Source organism: Lampetra fluviatilis, chromosome 4 (genome assembly GCF_964198595.1).
Source record: "Lampetra fluviatilis chromosome 4, kcLamFluv1.1, whole genome shotgun sequence".
Classification (NCBI taxonomy): domain Eukaryota; kingdom Metazoa; phylum Chordata; class Hyperoartia; order Petromyzontiformes; family Petromyzontidae; genus Lampetra; species Lampetra fluviatilis.
The window spans coordinates 4,295,464-4,322,045 of NC_136278.1; the positions used below are offsets into that span (position 1 = coordinate 4,295,464).

General features: G+C 52.4%; 1 protein-coding gene across 18 annotated transcripts in view; it reads right to left on the bottom strand.

Moving 5' to 3' along the window:
* Positions 1-26,582, bottom strand: part of LOC144931502 (transcription factor COE3) — a 152,884-nt gene that overhangs the window by 122,057 nt on the left and 4,245 nt on the right. For all 18 annotated transcript variants that reach the window (XM_078855416.1, XM_078855422.1, XM_078855419.1 and 15 more), the window contains exons 2-6: positions 24,885-25,041; positions 21,016-21,079; positions 16,353-16,408; positions 9,792-9,865; positions 7,636-7,704 (exon numbers count right to left, since the gene is read on the bottom strand). In XM_078855416.1, coding sequence (XP_078711542.1) covers positions 7,636-7,704; positions 9,792-9,865; positions 16,353-16,408; positions 21,016-21,079; positions 24,885-25,041 — 420 coding nt within the window. The remainder of the gene's footprint in view (positions 1-7,635; positions 7,705-9,791; positions 9,866-16,352; positions 16,409-21,015; positions 21,080-24,884; positions 25,042-26,582) is intronic.

The following is a 26,582-nucleotide window of genomic DNA, read 5'->3' on the forward strand; positions in this document are numbered from 1 at the left end:
TCACTCACACGCACACCAACACACTCACTCACACGCACACTCACACACACGCACACCAACACACTCACTCACACGCACACCAACACACTCACTCACACGCACACTCACACACACGCACACCAACACACTCACTCACACGCACACCAACACACACACTCACTCACACGCACACCAACACACTCACTCACACGCACACTCACACACACGCACACCAACACACTCACTCACACGCACACCAACACACTCACTCACACGCACACTCACACACACGCACACCAACACACTCACTCACACGCACACCAACACACACACTCACTCACACGCACACCAACACACTCACTCACACGCACACCAACTCACACACTCACTCACACGCACACCAACACACTCACTCACACGCACACCAACACACACACTCACTCACACGCACACCGACACACTCACTCACACGCACACCAACACACTCACTCACACGCACACTCACTCACACACACCCCAACACACTCACTCACACACTCACTCACACACACACCAACACACGCACACCAACACACTCACTCACTCACACACTCACCAACACACACACTCACTCACCAACACACTCACTCACACGTACACTCACACACACACCAACACACTCACGCACACCAACACACTCACTCACACGCACACTCACTCACACGCGCACCAACACACTCACTCACTCACACGCACACCAACACACTCACTCACACGCACACCAACTCACACACTCACTCACACGCACACCAACACACTCACTCACACGCACACCGACACACTCACTCACACGCACACCAACACACTCACTCACACGCACACTCACTCACACACACCCCAACACACTCACTCACACACTCACTCACACACACACCAACACACGCACACCAACACACTCACTCACTCACACACTCACCAACACACACACTCACTCACCAACACACTCACTCACACGTACACTCACACACACACCAACACACTCACGCACACCAACACACTCACTCACACGCACACTCACTCACACGCGCACCAACACACTCACTCACTCACACGCACACCAACACACTCACTCACACGCACACCAACTCACACACTCACTCACACGCACACCAACACACTCACTCACACGCACACCAACACACTCACTCACACGCACACCAACACACTCACTCACACGCACACCAACACACTCACTCACACGCGCACCAACTCACACACTCACTCACACGCACACCAACACACTCACTCACACGCACACCAACACACTCACTCACACACACACACCAACACACTCACTCACACGCACACCAACACACTCACTCACACGCACACTCACACACACGCACACCAACACACTCACTCACACGCACACTCACTCACACGCACACCAACACACACACTCACTCACATGCACACTCACACGCACACCAACACATTCACTCACACGCACACCAACACACTCACTCACACGCACACTCACTCACACACACGCACACCAACACACACACTCACTCACATGCACACTCACACGCACACCAACACACTCACTCACACGCACACCAACACACTCACTCACTCACACGCACACCAACACACTCACTCACTCACACGCACACCAACACACTCACTCACACGCACACCAACACACTCACTCACTCACACGCACACCAACACACTCACTCACACACACCAGCAGCACACTCCCCCACACTAATACCCACAAATGCAAATATCTCCCCACCCCCCCCCCCCAGGTAGCCTTAAGAGACTTTTGGGCCAAGTGCTGTTAGCGAGCCACGATGAAGGCCGGGACGGCGCGCGAGGGGGTGGGGTGGCCAGCAGCAACGCCCAGCCCGCACACACACACACACACGCACACACACATACACACACACCCACACACACACGCACACACACACACACACGAACACACACACACGAACACACACATACACACGAACACACACACATACACACGAACATACACACACACATGAACACACACACACGCACACACTCACACACACACGCACACACACACACGAACACACCCACACGAACACACACACACACACACGAACACCCTCACACACACACGAACACCCACTCACCCACACGAACACCCACCCACACACACGAACACACACACCCACACGAACACACACACACACACGGACACACACACACACGAACCACCACACACATACACACGAACACACACACACACGAACACACACACGAACACACACACCCACACGAACACACACACAAGAACACCCACACACACGAACACACACACGAACACACACACACGAACACACACACACACACGGACACACACACACACGAACCACCACACACATACACACGAACACACACACACACGAACACACACACGAACACACACACCCACACGAACACACACACACGAACACCCACACACACGAACACACACACGAACACACACACACGAACACACACACCCACACGAACACACACACACGAACACCCACACCAATACCCACACACACACACCCACACACACACGAACACACACACGAACACCCACCCACACACACGAACACCCCCACCCACACACACACGAACACACACACACGAACACACACACCCACGAACACACGAACACACACACACGAACACACACACCCACGAACACACCCACACGAACACACACACACACACGAACACACACACACACACGAACACACACACACACACGGACACACACACACACGAACCACCACACACATACACACGAACACACACACACACGAACACACACACGAACACACACACACGAACACACACACACGAACACACACACCCACACGAACACACACACACGAACACCCACACCAATACCCACACACACACACCCACACACACACGAACACACACACGAACACCCACCCACACACACGAACACCCCCACCCACACACACACGAACACACACACACGAACACACACACACACACCCACGAACACACCCACACGAACACACACACACACACACACGAACACCCCCACACGAACACGAACACCCACCCACACACACGAACACCCACACACACACATCCCCCCACCCACACACCCACCCCCACACAACCACAAAACAAGCACGCGGTGTCAGTGAGGGTTGCGGCCGTCCACGCGGGCGGGCTGCCGGTGACAGACGCGCGGCGATGCCATTGCTCATCCCGGGACACGCGAGTTTATTTGAAGACTCCGGGACGCGAGGCCTAGGTTAGGCAAACGTTGGTTTTGGCTGAGCGGAATCTCGCCGTGCCCTCCCCACGTCCGCACCTAAAGACGCACACGCGTGATGGCTTCACTGTCCAGCGGCTGCCGCTGTGTTTCATCCTCAAGTCAGCAGCCCCCCGTCACCACCCACGCACACAACTCTCACCCACGGCCTCCTCCCTTCATCCCTTCATCCCCCTCTCCTCCTCCTGCCTCCCTCCCCATCACCCGACCACCAGCGTCTCTTCCGAAAGCCTCCAGCTGCAGGATTACGGCTCGCATTGACTTCGCCTTTGCATCCAGACGGCTACTAAATCCTAACATCTGATGACAAGCGCGTTATTTTGATGCATTGTGTCTTCCGTCTCACCAAAACGACGTTACGTCTAACCGCAACACTCACCCCCACTCACTCCCCCCATGTGCTTCTCCCGGCCCTATTGAATCGAGGTTAACCCCACAGCCCCCTCTCTCCCCCCCCGTGTCGTATCAGTGACTGATGGCTGATGAGTGATCGTCAGTGGGCCCGGCTTCAATGGTAACCGCGGTATCAACGGCGGCGAAGAGACGAATGGGAGGCCCCATCGTCTGATCCGCTGCAATAACCATTCGGGGATAATGTAGAGCAAGCACAGCTTGCCTGACAGTCGCGCGCGAGTTATAGATGTTACTAATCCGCTCCCGGGTTTAAATAATGATATCAATAAAGGGGCCCGCGTAGGTGCGGCTCGCATGAACGATGTTCACGCGCCAATGAGCAAGCGCTGCGTGAGCCATCCCCACGCACCCCCACGCACCCCCACGCGCGCTCTGGGACTGAGCACGTGCCCAGGACGTGCCCTAGGGGCCGTCCATAAATGACGTCACGCGATTTTGAACGATTTTGACCCCCCCCCCCACCGCCCCCTCGTCACACGGCGTCACAAAAAGTCAGACCCCCTCCCCTCAAATATGACGTCACAAAGCTCTGCCCCCCCCTCCCCCCCCCCAAAACCATATTTCCATTTTGAAAATAAAACGTGCTTCAAATCGCTTTAAACTATTGTCATTGTAGTGCGTATTTAATGTGGCGCTGCACTCTGATGTTGTAGGAGAAAACATTTATTAAAAAGTCTATTTAATTAAGTAGAACGCGTTGTCTGTATTTATTTAAAGTTGCACATTTTTATGTGACGTCACATTTCTCAAACTCCTCCCTCGTCACACATCGTCACAAATGTCTGACCCCCCCCCCCCCCCCTAGGTGCGTGACGTCATTTATGGACGTCCCCCTATGACTTCGGCAGTGTCCCACTACTTTGGGGTGTTTGGTCAATCCCGCTGCTGATAGGTCGGCTTCGTGCGCGGGGCGGGGTGGTGGGCGGGAGGGGGGGCGGAGGAAAGCCCCCGGCACGTGACACTGAGAGCACGTGGCACTGAGAGCACGTGACACTGATGGTTATTATGCTGCTTCTTCAACAACAAATAAACCCATCACCTTACATTCATACTAACTCATAACGTACACACATTGGGCAAGCTGACGTTTCGGGCAATCGCCCTTCAAAGCAAAGAGATATTGACTTTATAGTCATGGAGCTTGAGAGATCAAAAGGTCGTCCTCATTAGGCTTCTAATAATAATAATCGTCATCAACAGCACATTCTTATTACACACGAGCAACGTGAGTCAAGGATGTTAAGAATGGGGGGCGGAGGATGGGTGGATGAGAACGGGAAGAGAGAGGAGAAAGACTGAGAAGAAAGAGGGAGGGGGTGGAAAGGGAACAGCGAAACGGGGGCTAAGGGTCAGCTGAGATGACGAGAGGTGAGGAGGAGGTGAAGATCGGTGAGTAAGAGGCCACACGAGAGTCACGACGTTGCTGCGCGGAGGAGCAGAGTCGTCTGTTCTCAGAGTGGGCGGTGACGGGGCGAGAGGGGGATGGGCCTCAGAGTGGGGGTGGCCACAGGCGCGTCACGTGATTTGCCGGAGGTTTGAGCTGATTTGAGATACGCGGATGATGAGTTGCGCTGAACAATGTGAACTCTGGTGCAGCGCACTTTACGATCCTGTAGTAATAACAATGTAAGGGTCTTTGTCAATCAACGACTGGTTGAAGGCTTCCCCATGCCGTATCGATCATGGGGTTGTTTGACCATACGTCAGCACGATGGACAGTGCGCGTCAGTAAAACATCGCTCGCCACCGATGCTAGCCGTGGCCGGGAATCGAACTCGGCTAACCGGGCTCGTAGCAACATTACCGCTAACCACTGCGTCATCACACTCCCAGATTGTATTATATATATAGAGGGTAGACTGACGTTTCGAGCAATGGACCTTCAGAGGAAAGACGGCTACGGTTAGGATGGACATGCACACAAAGCACGTTGGCTCCGTGCTCCCGAGTTGGAATACGCCGCTCACTGCCAACGCTCGCGACGAGTATCTGAACCGGTCGTGGGCCTCTCCTAGGTCGACTCAGCCTTAAACGGGTATCTCGATGCACCGGTGCATAAACATCATCGCCGTGGAGACAACCGCGACTGGGGCGTGGTGCTAACGTCAACAGCAACAACAACAACGACACTTCCCTAGTGCGCCGTACCCGGCCGTAGATGCGCTCGCTAAATATCACTTGCCACACCCCCCCCCCCCCAACAGTGTCTATGTCTATACCGGGGGAGGGGCGGGGTGGGAATCTTTGTCTTTGTGTGGAACTGCGTGGTGAGCTAAGTGCAAGAAGGCGCGCGTGTAAGTCGACACGCCTTCAATAGGGCCCCGCGCACAAAGCGGTGCCGAAGCCAGCTCAATGGTCGCTTTCACGCAACGGAGCCGCAGCTTTTAGAGCGACCCGGAGCGAGCGAGAGGGATGTCGAGGCAGATACCCAGCGAACGGGACAAGAGAAAAGAGCCCTCTGGCTTTCATTCTTCTTTTTTGTGTGTTGCTGTTGCTCAAGTGCTCTCAGTAGATCAAGGCTAAGTACTTATATGCGAGACGCACCATCCGTCACGGCCGGTGTTTCTGAAGTTGCTCTCGAGCTAATTACTGTGGTTATTGCTATTGATTGTGTTTTTTTTAAGCAAATCTCTCCTTGCCCTCCTTATGCCAATCGAGGTGTATCGCTGGGGGAGTGGGGGTGGCACAAACGTCGGCGTTTTGTTATCAAAAGTCGCCAGCAGACGAGAAAATAAAACAACCTCGCACATTGCTCACAGAGCTACGATGAGCCAAGGTCATTTCCCACCCTGCCGAGGTGTCAGTGGGTGACACTGATGTTGAACAAACGAATAAACAAGCAAATGGTCACCCCGACGCTCTATCCGACGTCACGCAAACGCTGAGCCGAGGGATCCGTTCAGGAAACTCTCACGGGGCAGTCCCGACTGGAGTGGTCAGTCGCGCTCGGAGGCGGTCCGCGGATGTAGACACCGTGGAACGGCTTCCGAATGCGTCTTCAAGCGGCCGCTTCGCTACACCGGCGCTTGAGAGTCAGAGCGATTTTTTTTTTCGCAGCGTTTGAGCTTTGGGCAAATTAAGTGCTAAACTTTATCTGAGTCGTCCGTGACCGCGGTTGAGCCCCATCAACTCGCCATGATTAGATGGGGGGATAAGCCATTGTTGGTTAGAGCACTTGCCCCAATGTCTGTTCGAGGCTGTATGGGTGATCTTTGTCTTTGGTCTTGTTTTTAGACCCCCATGGTAAAGCGCACTGCACGTTAAATTGGCAGCAGTGAGTTTGTACGCGGCCAGTGGGTCGCGTCGACTCGTAAGAAGATGAACCGTCGTCGACCTTACCTTGCGTTTATCCGTTTATCATCACAAGTTACAGGTTCATATAATTGTCATTTCTATAAAGTATGTGACTTCCATCGATTAGCCTTTTTCCAGGCGCATAGTATAATCGAGTGAGTTAAGTAAAATAAGGTATCTCTATATCAGTTGAATACATTACAGGTGTCATCAATGCACAACTCATATGACAACGGTGTCCTCCGCAAAAATGTGGCTGAAAATGTACACGGTGTGGAAGCATTCAGTCGCGAGGATTTGCGTGCGCGTGTTCTCTCGTGATCGTGGCGAGCAGTCGTGTCGCGGTTAGCGCTGCGCTGCGCACCCAGCGGACCCGAGTTCGCTTCTCGCCCAAGGCGAACACCAGCGAGGATTTTACCTAAACCGGCCTCGGGCCTCAAATGAGTACCCGGTGCGCTGTGTAAATGTCGCCCTGCTTGGGAGACAAAGGCGGCCGGGCGTGGTGTTGGCCACCCACCTCCTCGTGCGCCGTTCCACTAACAGCACTCACCCCAATAGTTGCGTTCTTCATTGCTGTGGGTGGGTGGGGGGGGGGGATATTTCGTTTATACGCGCAGCCTCACCTGTCGATGATGACCGGGTCCGATGGGGTCTCGTTTCTGTTTCCACAGCTCTTCTTGTCGCAGCAGCGACTGTGAGTTGCACACCACCACCACCACCAACGTGTTAATTACCGTGACCCCACCGCCACCACCGCCGCCAACACCACCACCACCACCACCGCCACCACCACCACCACCGCCACCACCGTGACCCCCGTCTCGATCTCCGGACTCATCGCACCGGAGACGTCACGACGCCTCTCACTCAAAGCCACGATTCCATTCGTAAATCGACTCGACGAGTTGGATGGGAACAAACGAAACGAAACGAACAACACGCGTTCGACTGCGGCCCACGTGGGCTGCGCGTGTATGGCCCCATGCAGTTCCTGCACAGCTGATGAAACCCGGAAAGTGGAAATCTATCCAGCAACATATTCATCTGTGACAATGCTGCTCCACATCTTTTTTTTTAATGCTCACGGACTCATGATTGAGTTTGTATCCAACGCGTCGCGTGATGTTTCTGCGACGATGTGGGGGAAGGGGGGTGAGGTGAGGGAGCGGTGGCACAGGTGGTTAGCACCTTGCACCATGGGAGTTTCTTCTCATTCCTGACCAGGGATAAACATGAGCGGTGAAGTCATATCTGCGCTCCTGTGACAACGTTGCGTATAAAAGTTGCGCGTGTATAAATGCGCTTGATATATAAACAGCTCCATCATTCGCCCTTCAATCCACTCTTCACCAAGTCGCACTGACCAGCGCCGCGGTGAAGTATGGTCACCCAACCCATATTGAAGGGAGGGAGGGGGGGTGGGAGGTGGGGGGGACTTCCCTCCCCATCGGTAGCGGATTGACAAAAGGCTGTCAACTACGTTGTGTGCCTGTTCCGTTGCGTTGCTTCAGGAGGCAGGGGGTCGTGAAGAAAGCACGGCAAGTTTTACGTCGCTCATCGTATTCGCTTCAATTGCCATCAATCGCATCCGTCGTCAGTATCGTACAATTTCTGGGCGGTGTCGTTGACTCCCCTCCCCCCCCCCTCACTTCTCTCTCGATTTGTGCTTGTTTAATGCGCAAAAACCAATTTCCTGCACTCCTCCTCCTCCTCCGCTGCCGCCGCTGCTGTTAATGGGGAAGTGTAAATGTTTAATAGTGAGCTTGTGCTAATGCCGGTCCTCGCGGCTTATGCGTGAACTCGGAATGGGATGAGGCCGTTTCGAACGCCCCGTCCGCCTGGTAAGTGCGTGCGGAAGGGAACCGAGCGAAAGGGGATCCCTTTTTGTTCACGTGGATTTAAAACGTCGCTGCGTAAAGCCCGCAATTAACGCACGCGGCTATTCAGCGTCGAGGCACGATACATTTTTGATGCGGTTAATTGTCGGCCGTGGATGTGGCGTCAGGGTCGATGGAGACGTATTAAGTGCCCCCCTCCCCCCCGCCCGCACCCCCCCCCCCCCCATAACGCACGTTGTTGCCTGCTCTCTCACTTAAGCAATGCTCTACGAATCTACGTCTAAATATCTGAAAATAATAGTTTAAACTAAAGTCCACGATGGTGTCCTCATGCAATGCAGTGCGCTATATCGGGTACTTGTTTTACTCTTATCAGGCATCATCAGTATCGCGTAGCCGTGTTATCCTCATGCCATGGCTGCGTTGGAGAGTGTGGCGGGGGGAGGGGGAGCAGATGGTGTGTCATTGCCCTTGGTGCGTGCCATCTTGGTACGAAATGAATGCCGTGGACTATGCGCACCTTATCGATGAGCTGATGATGATGTTGATGATTACGATGCTGATGTCACTGACATTGATAATGCAGCAGCTACTCATACTGATGATGACGTCTGATGCTGATTATGCAAAGTAGGATGACTACGCAGATATCACTGCTACTGATTATAACGACGATGCAACTACTTATGATGGTTATCATGATTACCGTGATGCTTCTGTTACTGATTACGATGATAATGATGACGACTATGATTCTGCTACGAATGATCATACGCTTCTGGCGATGACTATGAATTTGTTTCTTCGAATGGTGATGATGATCACTCTGCTGCTGCTGCTGCTGCTGATGATGATGATGACGACGATGACGACTATGCGTCAACTACTTAATGATCCGGATGATCACCGTGCTGGTGACCGCTAATGCTCGCCACACTCACCTGCACATGATCTCGTGCGTGAGCAGCACCCGACACATCTCCGGATTCTTGTCTTGCCCTTCGTAAATGATCGCCTGCACGCGGAGGCACCGTCGAAGCACAGCACACGTTTCAGACCTGGGCGATCGCATCGAGTTCCTTCATAAAACTCCGATATTAACGCGATACTCAACCAAGAGGCGCTGCTAAAAAAAGAAACTCAATGATTCGTATTTCACCAACTGAAGCCCACTGAGCTGTAACAGCTCTTTTTGCACAAATGATAGCTCAACCAAGTGACTCGTCTCGTGGAAATGTACAGCAGTCAGACGCTCTAAACGCGTGATGTCGATTCTAAATGTGGAGGGAAAAACCGGACGGACCCGGAAAAAAATCCACACGACCACGGTGAGAACACGCAAACTCCAAATAAGCAGACGTCAGAGTCTGGATCGAACCCATGACCTCCTGCATACCAGGCGAGGTAGTTAACATCTCGCCACCGTGGCTGCTTTACAATACGATGGGGTGCCTCAAAGGGCCTTACGATCAAATCTCCCGCAATGCGTCCGATCTCAGCACCATGTCGAGTTGAGCCGGGATAGTGCCTGCCTGAGTGATCACCATTGCCCTAACAGGTGTCGCAGGCCACTGCGGTGCCACTTTGTCAGCAGAAAGCACCGTTGTACGGTACGTTCTATGCTCCGAAAGAAACGTCAAATCTGTTTCAAAATAGTTCCTACGACCCACACGGCTTCGGGGGGGGGGGGGGTGGACCACGAGAGGCATTGAGTAGACCCCCATCCAGCAGTGGATTGTCGAGAGGGCTACGCGTGTGTACATATTTCCCGATGTTCCTTAAAGTGACAGACTCCGTAGCTTTGGCCTGCCTCGCAACACGGGCGGCGGGAGGTTGCTGCTCAACACGGACGCGACAGACGCGCCCCGCGTGCGATGTTGCTTTGTCACAGGGTGATGTACACGGCGTGATGTACACGGTGTGATATACACGGCGTGATATACACGGCGTGTACGTCACGGGCGGGCTAAATGTGAAAGCAAAACGGAATGTACGAAAGTTTGAGTCGAGAACTCTACGATAACTATGATTGCCGACTTGGCGTTGGCCCGTTCCTCTCCAGCCATCACGGCGCCTGGCACCGCGGCTCATGATTATTTACAAAGTCGCAGCGCTAGCGCTCGCCGCCCTAATGAACGCGCGGGGCTCCTTAACGCAAGACGCATCTCTGAAAGCGCTTCGAGAAAAATTACGACTGACGGGACCCAGAAAGTGGCCGTGTGTGGTGCCGACAGCGATTACCGACACGCGCCGCGCGATGACTCCAAGCAGCGCCTGGGGGCGTTTCTGCAGAAGGGCGCTTTCTCGACGGAGGCTCATCGCCGCCGGTACACACAACAAACAAAGATCCCCCGTATAGCCTGTCACAGACTGTTGGGGCAAGTGCTGTTAGCGAGTCGCGCCTAAGAAAGCCAGCGCCGCGCCCGACCGCCTTTGTCTCCCCAGTGGCGATGTTTTTACACGCAGCACCAGGTACTCATTTGAGGCTGAGTCGACCTCGGGGAGGATCGGTCCAGATAATCGTCACTGGCGTTGGCCGTGAGTGGGAATAAAAAACTCGGTTCGTAGCGCAGCGCGCTAACCGCGACACTACCGCTCCCCACTACCGCTGCCGGCACACACACAGGGGCACCTTTGTCACGCAGCTCTACGTAATACACGGACGAGCATGTCGGTACGTGGATACGGGCCGGAGGGGCCCTGGTACCCAGGCTAGAGGCGGGGGGACCCCCATTGCGTTGCTTTGTGGACTACGCTCCACCACTAATTGAGCCTCATCGGCTCATTGACATTCATTTACTCGGAATATCTGTCTTAAACTGAGTGTTAAGTAACGTTACGTTTTAATCGTTGTACTCATTTGAGGCTGTGTCGACCTAGCGAAGGCCCAGGACCGGTTCAGATAATCGTCACCGGTGTTGGCCGTGAGAGGGAATCGAACCCGGGTGGCCAGGTTCGTAGCGCAGCTACGAGACAAAGTTGAACTTTGAAGCGGTTTCCCGACCGGTACAGCGATGTCTTGCCGAGGCCAGGAATTGAACTCAGATAGCCGGGGCACCGTAGCGCAGCGCGCTAACTGTTGCACCACCGCTCCCCCCCCCCCCCTACGCACACACAGCCACACACACAGCCACACGAACACACGACCACACACAGATCCCCCTTATAGCCTTAACAGACTGAAGATGCAAGTGCTGTTAGCGAGCGCCTATGAAGGCCGGAACGGTACACGAGAGGGTGGGTGGCCAGCACCAGGCACGACCGCCTTTGTCTCCCTAGAGGCGATGTTTACACATCGCACCAGGTACCCATTTGAGGCTGAGTCGACCTAGCGAAGGCCCAAGACCGGTTCAGATAATCGTCACCGGTGTTGGCCGTGAGCGGGAATCTAACCCGGGTGGCCAGGTTCGTAGCGCAGCGTAGCGCTAACCGCTACACCACCGCTCCCCACTCTGTATACACACGCGCACACGCACAGACACCCACTCCGTGCGGGTTTCCCAGTGGTCGTGGTGGCGCCGGGTCGCGTAGCGGTAACGCTCTTCTAAAAGATGCCACTCGCGCAGAAACAGCCGTCGATTTGCACCTCGTGAGAGTTCACGCGCACGCATCGGCTCGGCGCGAAACCGGTGAATCTGTATTTCACGAAATCACAGTTTTTCATAAATATCATCAGCTATGTTCTATCCACTGCTGCTTGAAAGCACCCCCGCCCCCTTCGCCGTCATCACCCCCCCCCCACAACGTTACGAACATGCATCGACAATGCATCTCATTTCCATCGCTCCGTCTCCGCAGCGCTCGCCTCCTCGGGCTGGGGTCCCTCCGTTGACTGCCATTCCGTCGCCAGTCTCGTCCACGTGTTTCCATCCCTTCGTGCCACGACGTGCCCTGCCCAAGTCCCCTTTGCTATCATCAAAAGCCAATGTATGCCGACATTAACACAATGTGCCGAGGTGTCAGATAGTATCGTGACTTTATTTAGGCCGTATTTACCGAACTAGCGGATGGCTGAAAAGCAGGCAGGGCTCCGAGGGCGATTGGGTAAATGTGTTCACCCTAGCGCGCGTGTCTGGGGAGCGGTGGTGTCGCGGTTAGCACGCTGCGCTACGAACCCGGCGACCCAAAGATCGATTTCCGCTCACGATCAACCCCAGTGAAGATTATCTGAAGGGGTCGTGGGCGTCCCCTAGGTCCACTCAGCCTCAAATGAGTTCCTGGTGTGATGCGAAAATATCGCCACTAGGGAGACAAAGGCGGCCGGACGTGGTGCTGGCCACCCATCCACTCGACTGCAGTTCCGGCCTGCAAAAGGTGCTCGCTAACAGCACTTGTCCCAACAGTCTAATACAGGCTATACGGGGGATCTTTGTCTTTGTTGCATCGCGCAGAAAAAACGTCACGCAAGGTGTGTGTGTCCGTGCGCCGCACGCAGCGCGCATTTGAATGACACTGACGCGCCTCTTGCATCGTTATTCATCGCAGGTGAGATTGGCGTTCCGCGAGAGGTCAATTAAGTTAGATCGATACAAATTAAGTTAAAGCGTGTGTGGTTTTGTATATTTTATTCTTAATGCCTTCCATCGGGATTATATTTTGCTTTGAAATGAGCGAATGTTAATTGCGTTACGGGTGATTATCTCAACGCACGTGTCGCTTAGCCAATGTCCCCCGTTGTACAAACGAAACTACTGTGTAGCCGAATGTGTAACTCTTACCCTTACGCACTTTGCGCGTACGAGAAAATGAATGGTTTCGGAGTGGATTTTTTTCCCTTTTTATTCAGCGCGTTCCATTTGATACGGGTTCATAATTGATTGCGGGAATATCGGTGATATATTATTTTTAAAAGTGCGTTTTCATCGCACGCGCTATAAGAATAATAATAAGAATAATTCGCCTTTGTTATGCGGGTGACGGCAGACGCGTTTTTGAAACAAGCGTTTGTTGTACGCGGGGCAATTTAAGCCACGCACCGACAATGAAAGTGCCGGGGTATCCAATGAAGCGAAGCGCGCAGACGGGTACACACAAGGCAGGACACACACACACACACACGAAGACAAAGATCACCCGCATAGCCTTCAGTAGACTGTTGGTGCATGTGCTGTGAGTGAGCACCAATGAAGGTCGACACGGCACACGAGGGGGTGGGTGGCCAGCACCACGCCCGGCCGCCTTTGTCTCCCCAGTGGCGATGTTTACACACCGCACCAGGTACTCATTTGAGGCTGAGTCGACCTAGGGCAGGTCTAGGACCTCCCCTAGGTCGTGAGTGGGAATCGAACTCGGGTGGCCAGGTTCGTAGTGCTGCGCGCTAACCGCCACACTACCGCTCCCCACGGCAACGCACTTCAACGCAAACGTGTCGCCAACGTTAACACTGCCGCGCTGTGACAGTGGTAGCAGGAATAATAATAATAAAACTAACATTATCGCACTTAATAAACAGCGCCAGAGACAAGGGGCGCAAGACGCGACGTGTGGAATATGGTTTGGATCATAAATGCACGGCTGGCCGGCTGATTCCGCATTAATCCCGCAGTGCCGTCGCTATTGTTAACAGAAGCGCCCAAAGTAATTACAAGGCGGATTATATTCTACTCGGGGGGGAGGGTGGCGAGTAGGTGGCGGGGATTGTGGTGGAAGGGCATGGCTTGCTTCAATAGAACATATCTCGTAGCAGTACTGAAACATACACACGTGCGTTGTAGGCGCATGAACCATCCGTTCAGAGGGTCGTGTATGATGACGTGCGCTGTGTTGTCTACGTGTAACGAACGCTGCACGGTTGGTTTGATGCAAGGGTTGCCCCCCCCCCCCCCGGCGCCCCACAATGCAGCCGTCCACATTCGATATCAAAGCTTAGCACTTTCGGCCTGCTTTGCATGTCAAGATGGCATTGTCATTCTTGGGGGGGGGGGTTTTGCACAGAGAGGTTGGCTGGCGATAAGCCAACTGCCAAAAAAAACAAAGTCGAGATTGTTGAGTTTTTAATTTAAGCGGCAGAACGCCGGCCCAACAAGTCCACTGTGTACCGGTTTCAATGTAACTGGGACTCATCGACATTATTTGGTCATTAGCTGCAATATCGCGCGCGCGGGGGCGTAAGGTCCTAAAACAGTGACATCGCGTGAAAACAATGGACCTACTAATAAGATCGCCAATTGTTTGAACAGACTACGACCGTCGCGTGCGCTGGATCGATTGTACCCAACATCTCACGAATACATTGCCATCGAGAAATCATCGGGAGTGTAGACTCGCACGCGCACACGATAACGCGTAACATCGGTGCTCTGTGCAGCATAACGCCGCACTGTATGGATTAGGGCTTTGCGTTCGCGCCGCGCGAAAGCTCTGCGCTTTTGGGCCATTGTTACCACGAGCTCTGCGGCCGCCCCATCGACTCATCCATCCGATAAAGGAACGACGAACGACCCACAGGAACGACGAACGACCCACAGGAACGACGAACGACCCACAGGAACGACGAACGACCCACAGGAACGACGAACGACCCACAGGAACGACGAACGACCCTCACCGTCGCGATCTCAACACGAGTCGCGCGCCCGCTGGTGCTTCATCTCAGCATAAACGACGCCACGTCTATCTCCACTCAGTTCGCCCTCACGACACTTATCGTTTTTTTGTCCTCGTGTCATTATCGGAGGACTTGTGTCGGGTACAACAATAGAGGGTTGTTATGAAAAATGGCGAACTTCGTACTCTCGTGGTAGTGCCTTACGCCGAAAATCACCAAACCAGTCCAGCCGGAAATATCCGAGTGAGAAATTAAGACCGCGTGTGTATAAATATCGGCAGCACATTGTAGACTGCAAGGGCAAGAGTTGCGGCATTGTTTGCTGCAAGCGCATTGTGCGGGCGTAAGTTACGACGCGCGTGTGATGAGACGCGATGGTTCGCACACAGCGCAACGAATCAGGCGTCCTGGGTCACCGGGCAGACATGACACCGGTGTTCAAATGTTTACCTCAACATTTTCCTGGACCTCCCCTAGGTCTACTTAGCCTGCAATGGGCGCCTGATGCGTTGCGTAAAGATCAACACTGGGGAGACGACGGGAGGCCTGGCATGTTACTGACCATACCATCCCTTTTAAGCACGCAGCGCCCACCATAATAGGCGCTCGCCAACAGCAATCGCCCCAACAGGCAGACCACGCCAGAATACGCGCGGCACAATCCGCCTCTTGGAGCGGAGAGTCCAAATGTTGTCGGTAGCTTTGGGAGCGCATGCGCACAGCTGGCTGCGGCACGTGTGCCAAGCACGTGTCGAGTTCATCTCGACCTCCCAAATTCCCCTATCCCCCCACTCCTCCGCCCTCTCCCCCCACCCAACCTCAACTCACCCCCTCCCTTTCTCGCCTCCCCCCCCTTCCCCTTCTCCCCCCCTCGTCTACCCCCCCCCCTAATAAAGCGTGCACGGCCTCGTCTCGCCGTAAATCCCCCTCGGCTGCTCGGTGGCGCGCGGCTCACCTGCTTAGTCATGGAGTCGATGAGCCGCACGTAGACGTCTTGCTCCGTGCGGATGCCTGACAATGGCACGTGACACACGCGGGCAAAGGTTAACGCGGAGTCACGACGGAGACGCGGCGCGGTTCGGATCGTGGAGACCGCACGTGTGAACCGAATCGTGACACTCCTCTTCCCCCCCCCCCTCCACCAGCGTCGCATCGTTCCGAATGCGCTCCCCATGTTGATCAGACTCGATCTTGGAAGCTAAGCAGGCTGCGTGCGTGTGTGTGTGTGTGTTGGTTTACTGGGACGATTGCGGATAGCGTGCAAATGCTTTTCGTGGTGTTCTAATATTGGGGCTGTATTTAGATTGAACACTCATTTATTTAAGGACTGCTTTTGGTATTTAGCTCGTTGTCCTTCCCTCGCACCTCCGATTAGCGCGGTTGGCTACGTACTGTGCGAAAGAAGTTCAACATACATACAGGTGGTGAGGACAGTTACAAAAAATGTTTATGAAATGCATCTGTACGGATCGTAGCAGAGGGGTTACTCCTTGCTTAGCTTTCTCCAGGCACATCATCACGCGTTTCCTTCCGCATGCAGCCAACACTCATTCATGGAATTAGCCAAGCGTCCTATCTATTGACATTGCTTGAGCGATAAAGTGTAAATATGTTTGTGATGTAACTCCTATTTATCTCTACATACGTATGCATGTAAGTGTTGTGATGAAACCATAAGCCACCGCAAGACCACGTGTTCGGAATCTTAAAACAATAGCGGACGAGCGGGACAATTAACAAGAATCATAATAATAATAATAACACCCGTTTTTTTTTATCTAAATTCGCACAATACTTCAAAGCGCACCGATATAAGAACGGGAGACACAGCAGAGCCTCACCATTCTGGCGAATTGCCCGATGATGCTGGATGCAATTACCAGCGAAACGTCGTACTCAAATTGTAAATGTTGTGGCTTCAACACACCGGTGGGCTAAAGCAGTGAACTATTTGTCTTTTGTCAACGTGACACTTTTTTACTGATTGGCCGTGTCCGGTGGTGGAGGGTTACGACACATTTATAAATAACGCGATCTAAACCCAAAAACGTTGATTATGAATAACATTGGTCGCGAAAGCCTACGTGTTAAACTGATGTTGACGTTGTCATACAAATTGTCAATAAGCGAACATCATTATTATTATAGTGAGCCACTGTGTGCTCACGTCACGAGACGTGACGCCGAGAGAGACGTGTGTGTGTGTGCTCGGGCCTTCATTTAACCAACACAACCACTGCTACCGTATTCCTCGGATTATAAGACGCACTTTTTTCACCCCCCCCCCCCCGCAGGGTATTGTTATCTAAAGCAAAAGTTGGGGGTGTGCGTCTTACCTTACAAAGAATATGGTTACAGCGCTTGCCGCTAACCACCCACCCATTCATTATTGGTCATGTGCCCATCAGTTAAAACCTATCGTTTACACAAATTAAATGCATTATTTGTAGAACAAAGATTATAATAATTTGGATTTTTACATCGCAAAATCGCGAGAGGTGGTCGCGAATTGGAGAAGCTTTCATCCATCAGTGGATTGACCATGTCCGATGATGATTATGATGATTAAGATGTACGCAGTTCTCCCCTTTAATGAGCACCTCACCGTTGTCGACTATAATCCCAGGTTACCTCCTCTCGATTCTGCCTCCAATTCACCAAAAGGTTTCATACTTCACAGAGCAAGCGGCGATGGTCAAGCCGATGAGGCGTCCTGTTCTTACCCAGAGAGACTCCTAACATCGCTTCCACATCTACCCTGTTCGTCATCTATCATTGCTGCGCTACCATTAGGGGGGGGGGGGGTTAGATGCATGACTATACTTCACTACGCTGGTCAGTAAGGGTTTGGAACGGAAGAAGATGACAATGATGGTGGTTTGGTAAATCAACAAAACAACAACAACAAAACGTGCATTTATAAAGCGGCTTCGGGAGTGGGCGGTGGAGAAGAACGATTACAACAACTGCCCGCTCGCTCGCTGTAATTGGCACTTGCTTAGTGGAAAGCAAGCGGCCTCGGGGCCCCCAGGGCCCGCTGACGTCACGCGGGGCCCCAGGGGCACGGGGCCGATTTCATTTAGCGGGCGCGCGCGCGTGCGCCTGTCACGGCACGAACTCCAGCCGCGTACATTTATATATAAAATTATTATATATCTAGCTGTTGTTGTTGTTGGTGGTGGTGGTTGTGGTGGTGGTGGTGTTATTTATTTATCTTTCACCTAATAACGAGGCCGTGTTTTCCCCGATATCACGCTGTGCCCATGCCGTACGCTAGGACTTGGTGTTGTCACATCACCTAGCATCCAAAGACAAAGATCCCCCGTATAGCCTTTCGCAGACTGTTGGGGCAAGTGCTGCTAGCGAGCACCTCTAAAGGCCGCCACGGCACGCGGGGGGGTCAGTGGCCAACACCATGTTTGACCGCCTTTGTCTCCCTAATGGGTATGTTTACTAAACACCGCGTATTTATTTAGGCCAGATGTTTCGTTTTCGTGAAAAGTGTTAATGTCGGTATGCCCAGCCAAACGGAGTAAACCGTCAAAGTCGGAATAATATATCGGCAGTTTTGCAGGGATGTAACTGGTCCATAAGGTACTAACTCTATTTATACGAAGTAAGAGTGTCAATAGCAGACGTGCTGTGTCACTCCGCGATGTCATTTCAGGGTTGGAATTCAGTTCCTGAAGAAGATCCAAGCACGTGGAGCGAAACGTCGGACATCGTTCCAAGCAACACGCGGTCCAACCCGAAAACACATCGGGGAATGCATACTCACTATAGTGCGTGTGTGTACTTGTGTGTGTGTACTTGTGTGTGTGTGTACTTGTGTGTGTACTTGTGTGTGTGTACGTGTGTGTGTGTACTTGTGTGTGTGTACGTGTGTGTGTACTTGTGTGTGTGTGTGTACTTGTGTGTGTGTACTTGTGTGTGTGTACTTGTGTGTGTATGTGTGTACTTGTGTGTGTGTGTGTGTACTTGTGTGCTAAGCTCGCGTGAACTCATCACATGCATACAAAGATTATCCGTATAGCCTGTGACAGACTGTTGGGGCAAGTGCTGTTAGCGAGCACCTATATGAAGGCCGGCACGGTACACGAGGGGGTGGATGGCCAGCACCACGCCAGACGGCCTTTGTCTCCTAGGACTGGTTCAGATAATCGTCACCGATGTTGGCCGTGAGCGGGAATCGAACTCGGGACGCCAGGTTCGTAGCGCAGCGTAGCGCTAACCGCTACACCACCGCTCCCCACGTACGTACACACATACACACACGATATAATGCGGGTACGTGTGTGGGGATGCGATTAAACAACTATTAGAAGACGTCACTTGCGTTTGCAAGAAGGAGAATTGAATTAGGATAATCCCACAATGCCAAATTTGCGTGCAATATCGTACATCAATAAATGTAATGCCCGGCCAATGTCTTTAATCTTAATTTTCTGCTTGCGGTCTGCGTTAAATTGTTCCGTCGGAACGCCGCGTATGACGTCACATCACAGAGTCGATAAAGCTGCCGCGATGTTGATGGGTGCTGTTCCAATTAATGCATGACGTCCGCAGGATATGCACACGTGTAATTGTGCACGTATATATACTGCTGGTAATAATTTATAATTATTTACAGCGACTTAGCCATCCACTGCTGGATGAATGCCTCCCCATGCTGTCGTTGGGCATGGGTTTCATTCGACCGCATTGCACCGCGCTGGTCAGCACGGGATAGCGAAAAGAGAGCCCAGACACGTTTCTGATATCTGCCACTGCCAATTGTTATGCTTGGCCAGGAATCGAACTTGGGTTGCCAAGTTCGTAGCGCACCGCCGCGGATCGTGAAGACAAATCATACAGATTAAATCTCACAATAGGCGGAGATAATGCGCGTGCATGAACAGCTGAGTTTATTTAGCGAGACTGATACACAATAGATATGCGGAGGAAGTCGCCAGTAACTCTATAGCTGAATGTCCCCACTATAATAATAATAACACGTGGATGCGTTCCATTATTTGTCTTTGAAAACAAGCAAGCATTGTACACACACACACATATATCACAGCTACAATAACGTACATCCCTTTGCCAATCCACTGCTGAATGAAGACATCCCCCACGCAGTGTCGATCATGCGGGTTGCAGGAACGACCATACTTCACCACGCAGGTCAGTGCGGGTGGGTGAAGCGGTTTATATATAACTCGCCACTGATGTCAGCCGTGACCGGGATTCTAACGCAGATGGGACAGACTAATATCGCGTTGCGCTAACCACTGCGCCACCGCTCTTTCGTTCGGCAACACATCCCATTATATGTATATACGCACCGTACACACACAGCGGTGTGTTATTTTAACCATTATTCGCACGATCTCAGAATTGTGCAAAAAAACTGTCGTCGAATGCCTTACATATCGACACGTGTGCAACGCGTACACGCATCAGCGTGCGCCAAATGTCGCGTTAATCCACGTGATTTGGTGCGAGTTTTACCGAGGGAGCTCATTTGTCATTCCGTCATTGAGACAGTCGCTACGAATGTGTACACGCTGCACGGATTGCGGTGTTAGTTTGAAGAACAAACAAACGAATGAACGAAAGAAAGTGCTCTTCCTTACCATTGCTGTAGAGTAACTGTAGTCTGTAGTGGATGCCGTTGTTAGTTTTTTCACTGTTTGGTTCCTGCAAAATAAAATATGGAAAAAAATAGGTTTTTATTCAAATATGCAAGCGGACAGATATACTTCCATTTCTTTTAGTTGTTGTTTCCTCCTCTCTCTCTCTCTGCCCCCCCCCTCTCCTTTCTCTGTGAGCAGAGATTACTTCGTGTAAAGGCCGTTTAGCGTTAAAAATTCATGCGCAGGATCAGCTGTTCGCGATGGGATTATGCGTATACGTTACAAAAGCGCCATATGTGCGCGATTGCAGCTCAACTGAACTCGCCCCTTAAGTCTCGACCGGGGGGGCGTGGGGAGGGGAGGGATGCAGTTCGCGTCGACCCCCAAGCCGACGAGGACGAGGAAGAGAGTGCGAGGAGTGAAACGGGCGCACTCGAGTGTCGAGTCCCGAGACCACGGCTCGGAGCGGACATCGCTCACGGAGGCGTTTCAAACGCGGAGCTCGACGTTGGAAATAACAAACGAGCGGGCGGTACGAGTCTCCAAAGGAGCCAGAACTATACACCACGTTCATCGATAACACTGCCCCTTATATGTCGCGTATATATATATGTGTAACAGGCGACGTTTCGGGGAATGACCCCTTTTTCACGTCATCTATGAAGAAGGGTTATCGCCCGAAGCGTTATCGATTATAATATTTTTTGGGTATTTCCTTTCAGGCCAGTGTTGTTGACTACTGGACATCTGTGACTACCGGGCATCTGTGGAAAAGAGCTTCATAGCTCATCGGATTCCTCCAGTATAAATACACATTCTGATTGACGAATGCGATGAGTTTCCTTTATTATCATCATCATCATTGTGGTTGTTATGATTGTTATTATTTGTCATCGTGCACCGCTGCCAACGCAGAATCACACAGAGCACGTTTAATAGATTGGAGGCGCCGTCTCTGAGCCACCAGCCGTGTGCCCGTCAAGGCCCGAGAGATGGACGCGCTCACGGGTTCAGCTCGGTTGCCGGCAACAGTCGCTAGCAACAACAACAACAACAAAAACCTGTTTTTCTGCCGTGAGCAACCGTACATAGTGCGCGGCAGTGTCCTATAAAGCGACGGAGCTGTGTCTACAATGCAACGCACTGTACATGTAATCAATGCGTGGCCTTTCGTTCGGTATTTCCAAATAAGATTCAAAATAGAAAATAACAACAGCGTTTACGACCCATCGGCCTTTGTTGTGTGTGTCCGTGTCCCCGGACACAGATTGACCAGCAGCGTTTGTCCAAGCACGACAAGCCCTGGAGCGGTTTTGACCTCCTGTTGTCTCATCAGTGTGAGTCGGGCTCGCTTTACAAAATACTCTTCCGTTGTCATTGGCAAGAGCTCTCCCTCTAATCTACTGGGGTAGGGACCCCCCCTCCCCCGTTCGACCCAAATATGGCGTGGGAACTGTTGTCAATGTCCATTGCCCCTCGTGGATCGCGACCTTCAACTGGAACGGCTCAGTTAGTGTGTGGAAATGAACCGATGTGGCATAACCACCGGCAACTTCGCATCGATTATACAATTCAATGAAAGGGACAATGCCAATAATAGTGTCCATTCACAGCCCCTTTTGTCGATCCACACTGCTAGGTGAAGGACTGTCCCACACCGCGTGCGTCGTGGGTGTTGCTTGACGACCCCTCGCCACGATGGTCGGTGAGTGCGGGTTGGTAAATGGGCGGGGTGAGGGATTGCGGGCAGGACCCGGTCCAGATATCATTCGCCGCTCACGGCTGAGCCGTGGCCGGGAATTGAACTCACGTCGCACGGGTTCGTAGCTCAGCGCGCGAAGCGTCTGCCAATATAAATGTGCGTACGTACACGTGCGCGAAAGGCTTCAGTGGATCTATGTTTGAGGTCTTTCGTCCGTGCTTGAGAACACCGGTTAACACTCCGCGCGGATTTCTGTATAGGGAGTGTATGCATATGCGGTGTGTGTGTGTGTGTGCCTGTGTATTGTGGGGAGCGGTAGTGTAGTGGTTAGCGCGCTGCGCTACGAACCTGGCGATCCGAGTTAGATTCCCGCTAAAGGCCAACACCAATGAAAATTATCCGAACCGGTCCTGGGCCTCCCCTAGGTCGGCTCAGCCTCAAATGAGTACGTGAAGTGGTGTGTAAACATCGCCACTATGGAGACAAAGGCGACCGGGCGTGGTGCTGACCACCCACCCCCTCGTGCGCCGTGCCGGTTTTCATAGGTGCTCGCTAACAGCACTTTCCCCAACAGTATGTTAAGGCTATATGGGGAATATGTGTCTTTGTCTTTATTGCGTATCTCCAATGCAAGCCTATAGATAGCCTCACACTTCCTCTTAGCAAACCCCATCGCAGAGTTCCATCCTCACTTGTGACCGCCAAACTCCGTGGCGCTGGGGCGCGTGGTGTCACACAGGGGCTCCGACTGCGTGCCTTGACTCCACGCGGCACGGACGAGCGCGTTGCGTTCGGATGCGAGGGAGTTCGTGCGCGCGGGCGAGCGATCGAGCAACCCAGGCTACGTGAGTTCGAGCAGCGACGCTCTCGGATGACTATCTGCGGCGCCTGTGTTCTCTGAGAGAAGCGATGGTTCCTCTTCTCCTTGCAATGTACCCACGCCCCGCCTTCCCCCATAACTGGCCGCCCCGAACGCCTGTGGCTCTTCTTCTGCACGTGAGCTACGGTAGCTGGGTGCTGGTGCAGCAAGAAGGGCGCTAAAGCTTTGAAACAAACGCGTTGGTGTGGCCGTTGGCGATGATGGGTTTTAAGTCTGTGCGTCCGTGTGCACGGCTAACACGTGACGATTGTCTGCATCGGTCCTAGGTCGGCTCAAATGAGTACCTGGTGCGGTGTGTAAACATCGCCGCTGGGGAGATAAAGGCGGCCGGGCGTGGCACTGGCAATCCACCCCTTCGTTTGCCGTGCCGGCCTTCATTAGTGCTCGCGAATAGCACTTGCCCCAACAGTCTGTTAAGTGTGTTAAGGCTTTTCGGGGGAACTTTGTCTTTTGCGTTCCAATTGTGGGTCGTTTATGCGGTGCCGACACGGAGTTAATTCGCGATAGATGTTGTTTGGCAAAAAATGTTTGTTCAAATCCACGTTTGCAAATCGTTTGTCGAGGAAGGTGCTGAATCACATGCGCGGAAAGTCTGTTTTGTTTCCACTTGTGAGTGCGCGTCAATTGAATGGGACGCATTCGATGGAATGTGAATAATTACCGCACACCAATGACACCTGTCCAGCGCACAGGTGTGCTTTTAAAATATCTCCGTGACTAAGAAAAGTCAATTTTAAAAAATACTCGATTCATTTACAACCACAATTTTATAATGCTAAGTGAAGGAGCTGATATCAGGCTGGGTCAAGCACCGCGTTTGCGACGATCCTATAGACCGACTGCTATCTTTAGAGATAATAGTCCGAAATAAAAATAACCAGCGTCATCACTGGGCAAGTTCCTAATGGAGTGTGTTAAGTTCAGATGAACGCTCAATGAATATCTGGGCTCTCGCAAGTTATAACAGCAACAAAAAAAACTTGTAAATCTTACAGGACCGCTTCAGGAAATTAAGCGCGTTTCCTTACATCGGGGAGAAAAGTGAAACAAAATCTATCAATCTCTCAAGCACCCCTTCCTTGGACTTTCTCTCTTCCCCCCCCCCACACACCTCCTTTCCGCATGGCTGCCTTATTATCCGTCGCTTTACGCATGCACGCACGCACGCATGTACGCACGCATGCACGCACGCGTGGACGCGTTCACGCGCGCCTAGGGACGTTTCGCTGGACGATCGTTCGCGAAGTTCTAAATTCGAAACAACAACAACAAAAACCGCAAACTCACTCTGTCCTTCTCGACAAAGTCGACAAATGCCGTGCGCTCTATCTCCACGGGTTGGCCCTGGCGGTCGTAGAGCGCCAAGACGAAGTGAAAGAAGTTGGACTTGCGCAGGTTGGACGGTGGCTGCTTCTCAAAGTGAGCCCTCGCCAGAGCGACTCCGCTGTCGCCGGCGAAGGTGGTGGCCAACGGAGACAAAGGGGGGGGGGGGGGGGTTGGGAGCCGGGGGGGGGGAGAGAAAGAGACAATGCGTAAATGGGGAGAGGGTTGATAGAGAGAGAGGGGGGGGGGTACACCTCGAGAAATTCTAGCGAAAAGTGGATAGCAGCCAAGGTAAAACAAACAAATCACGCGGTACAAACAAGAGCGAGTTTGTTTATGCTGCGGTGGCGAACAGCGATGCCCCGCGCCAGCTACTCAGGCACTGAGCAATGCGAACCCTTAACCGCACCCCGCGCGCTCGCGGACACAACGCGCATCGATGAGGGTCACCAACAATCATGGAGACACGAGGAGGTGGTGGGGTGGGTTTGGGGGAGGGTGCACTGATGGGCAGCACGCAAGGGAAATGTTATTTTCACGATGCACCACTTTCTCTAACAAGTGGCGCAGGCGCGAACATGCTGTGCTTCGAGCACCCGCGTCAACGGGGAATGCTTAAAAGTGGCACGCGGAGCCAAAAAACGACTTCTATTGTTAACCACGTAGGATGTCGCGACCAATATTATCCATATTAAAGGGTTTTTATGGGTTAGATTTGCGTAAATATAAATGCGTCGTTAAACCCGCTACCACCCGACACAGCCAATTCGTGAGGTTTGTCGCGTTAACAAAACGTGCCAATTTGTTACGACTTCAGAACATCCGTGTGTCGCACAGTAAACACACGACATTTACAATTCGAGACCGACGTTTCGCTGGTGATTACAACCAGCTTCATCAAGCGATTAGCCAGAATTGCCTCTTATTAAATTAGTATTTACTAATGGGTGATGTTATCGATACTAAACCAATAAGCCGGTATACACACACACAGGGTCACAGTACAATAATGCAACGGACGGATCGTGCGAGTAGAGTGCATTGAGTATTGACGCTTCAAAGCGCTGGGCAATGTCGTAAGTTTCTATCGACACACAGTGTGTGTGTGTGTCTGTTTGTGCGTTTGTTTAATTCTCACGCACAGCGTTCTGTGGGCACACGGTCACAGGAAGCTATAGACTTTATTGAAGTTCCGACAGTTTTCCAATCCGGGCGAATTAACGCTCCAAAGATTAAGAAAAAAAGGCACCGCCAGTAACAACACTCTCCCTAAGTCCCCACAGCGGTATCATTGTAATTATTATCAATAACCACATTTGTGTGCAGCTGAGTGCACCGCAAATGCCGTTTAGTAGTTTTCGTCATAGGCAATTTTACGTGATGACAACTATCGTGCATTGCCTTGGGTGGGTAACAAGTCAGCGCGTCTCGTATCGTCTACTCGCGGACGTGTTCTTCAGCGAGCTACACCCGGCTCGAGCCCCGGTGAAGTGATGGGAAATCACGCACGCGCGTACATACACACATACATACATAAATAACAGAGATACCCGTGGGAACGAGAGAGAGAGCGAGAGAGAGCGGTGGATAGGTAAGCGTCAGTGCTGAAGCAAAGGGGTACAGAACCCCGCGTGTGCGTCTGACATCAAGGGGGCACAGCAT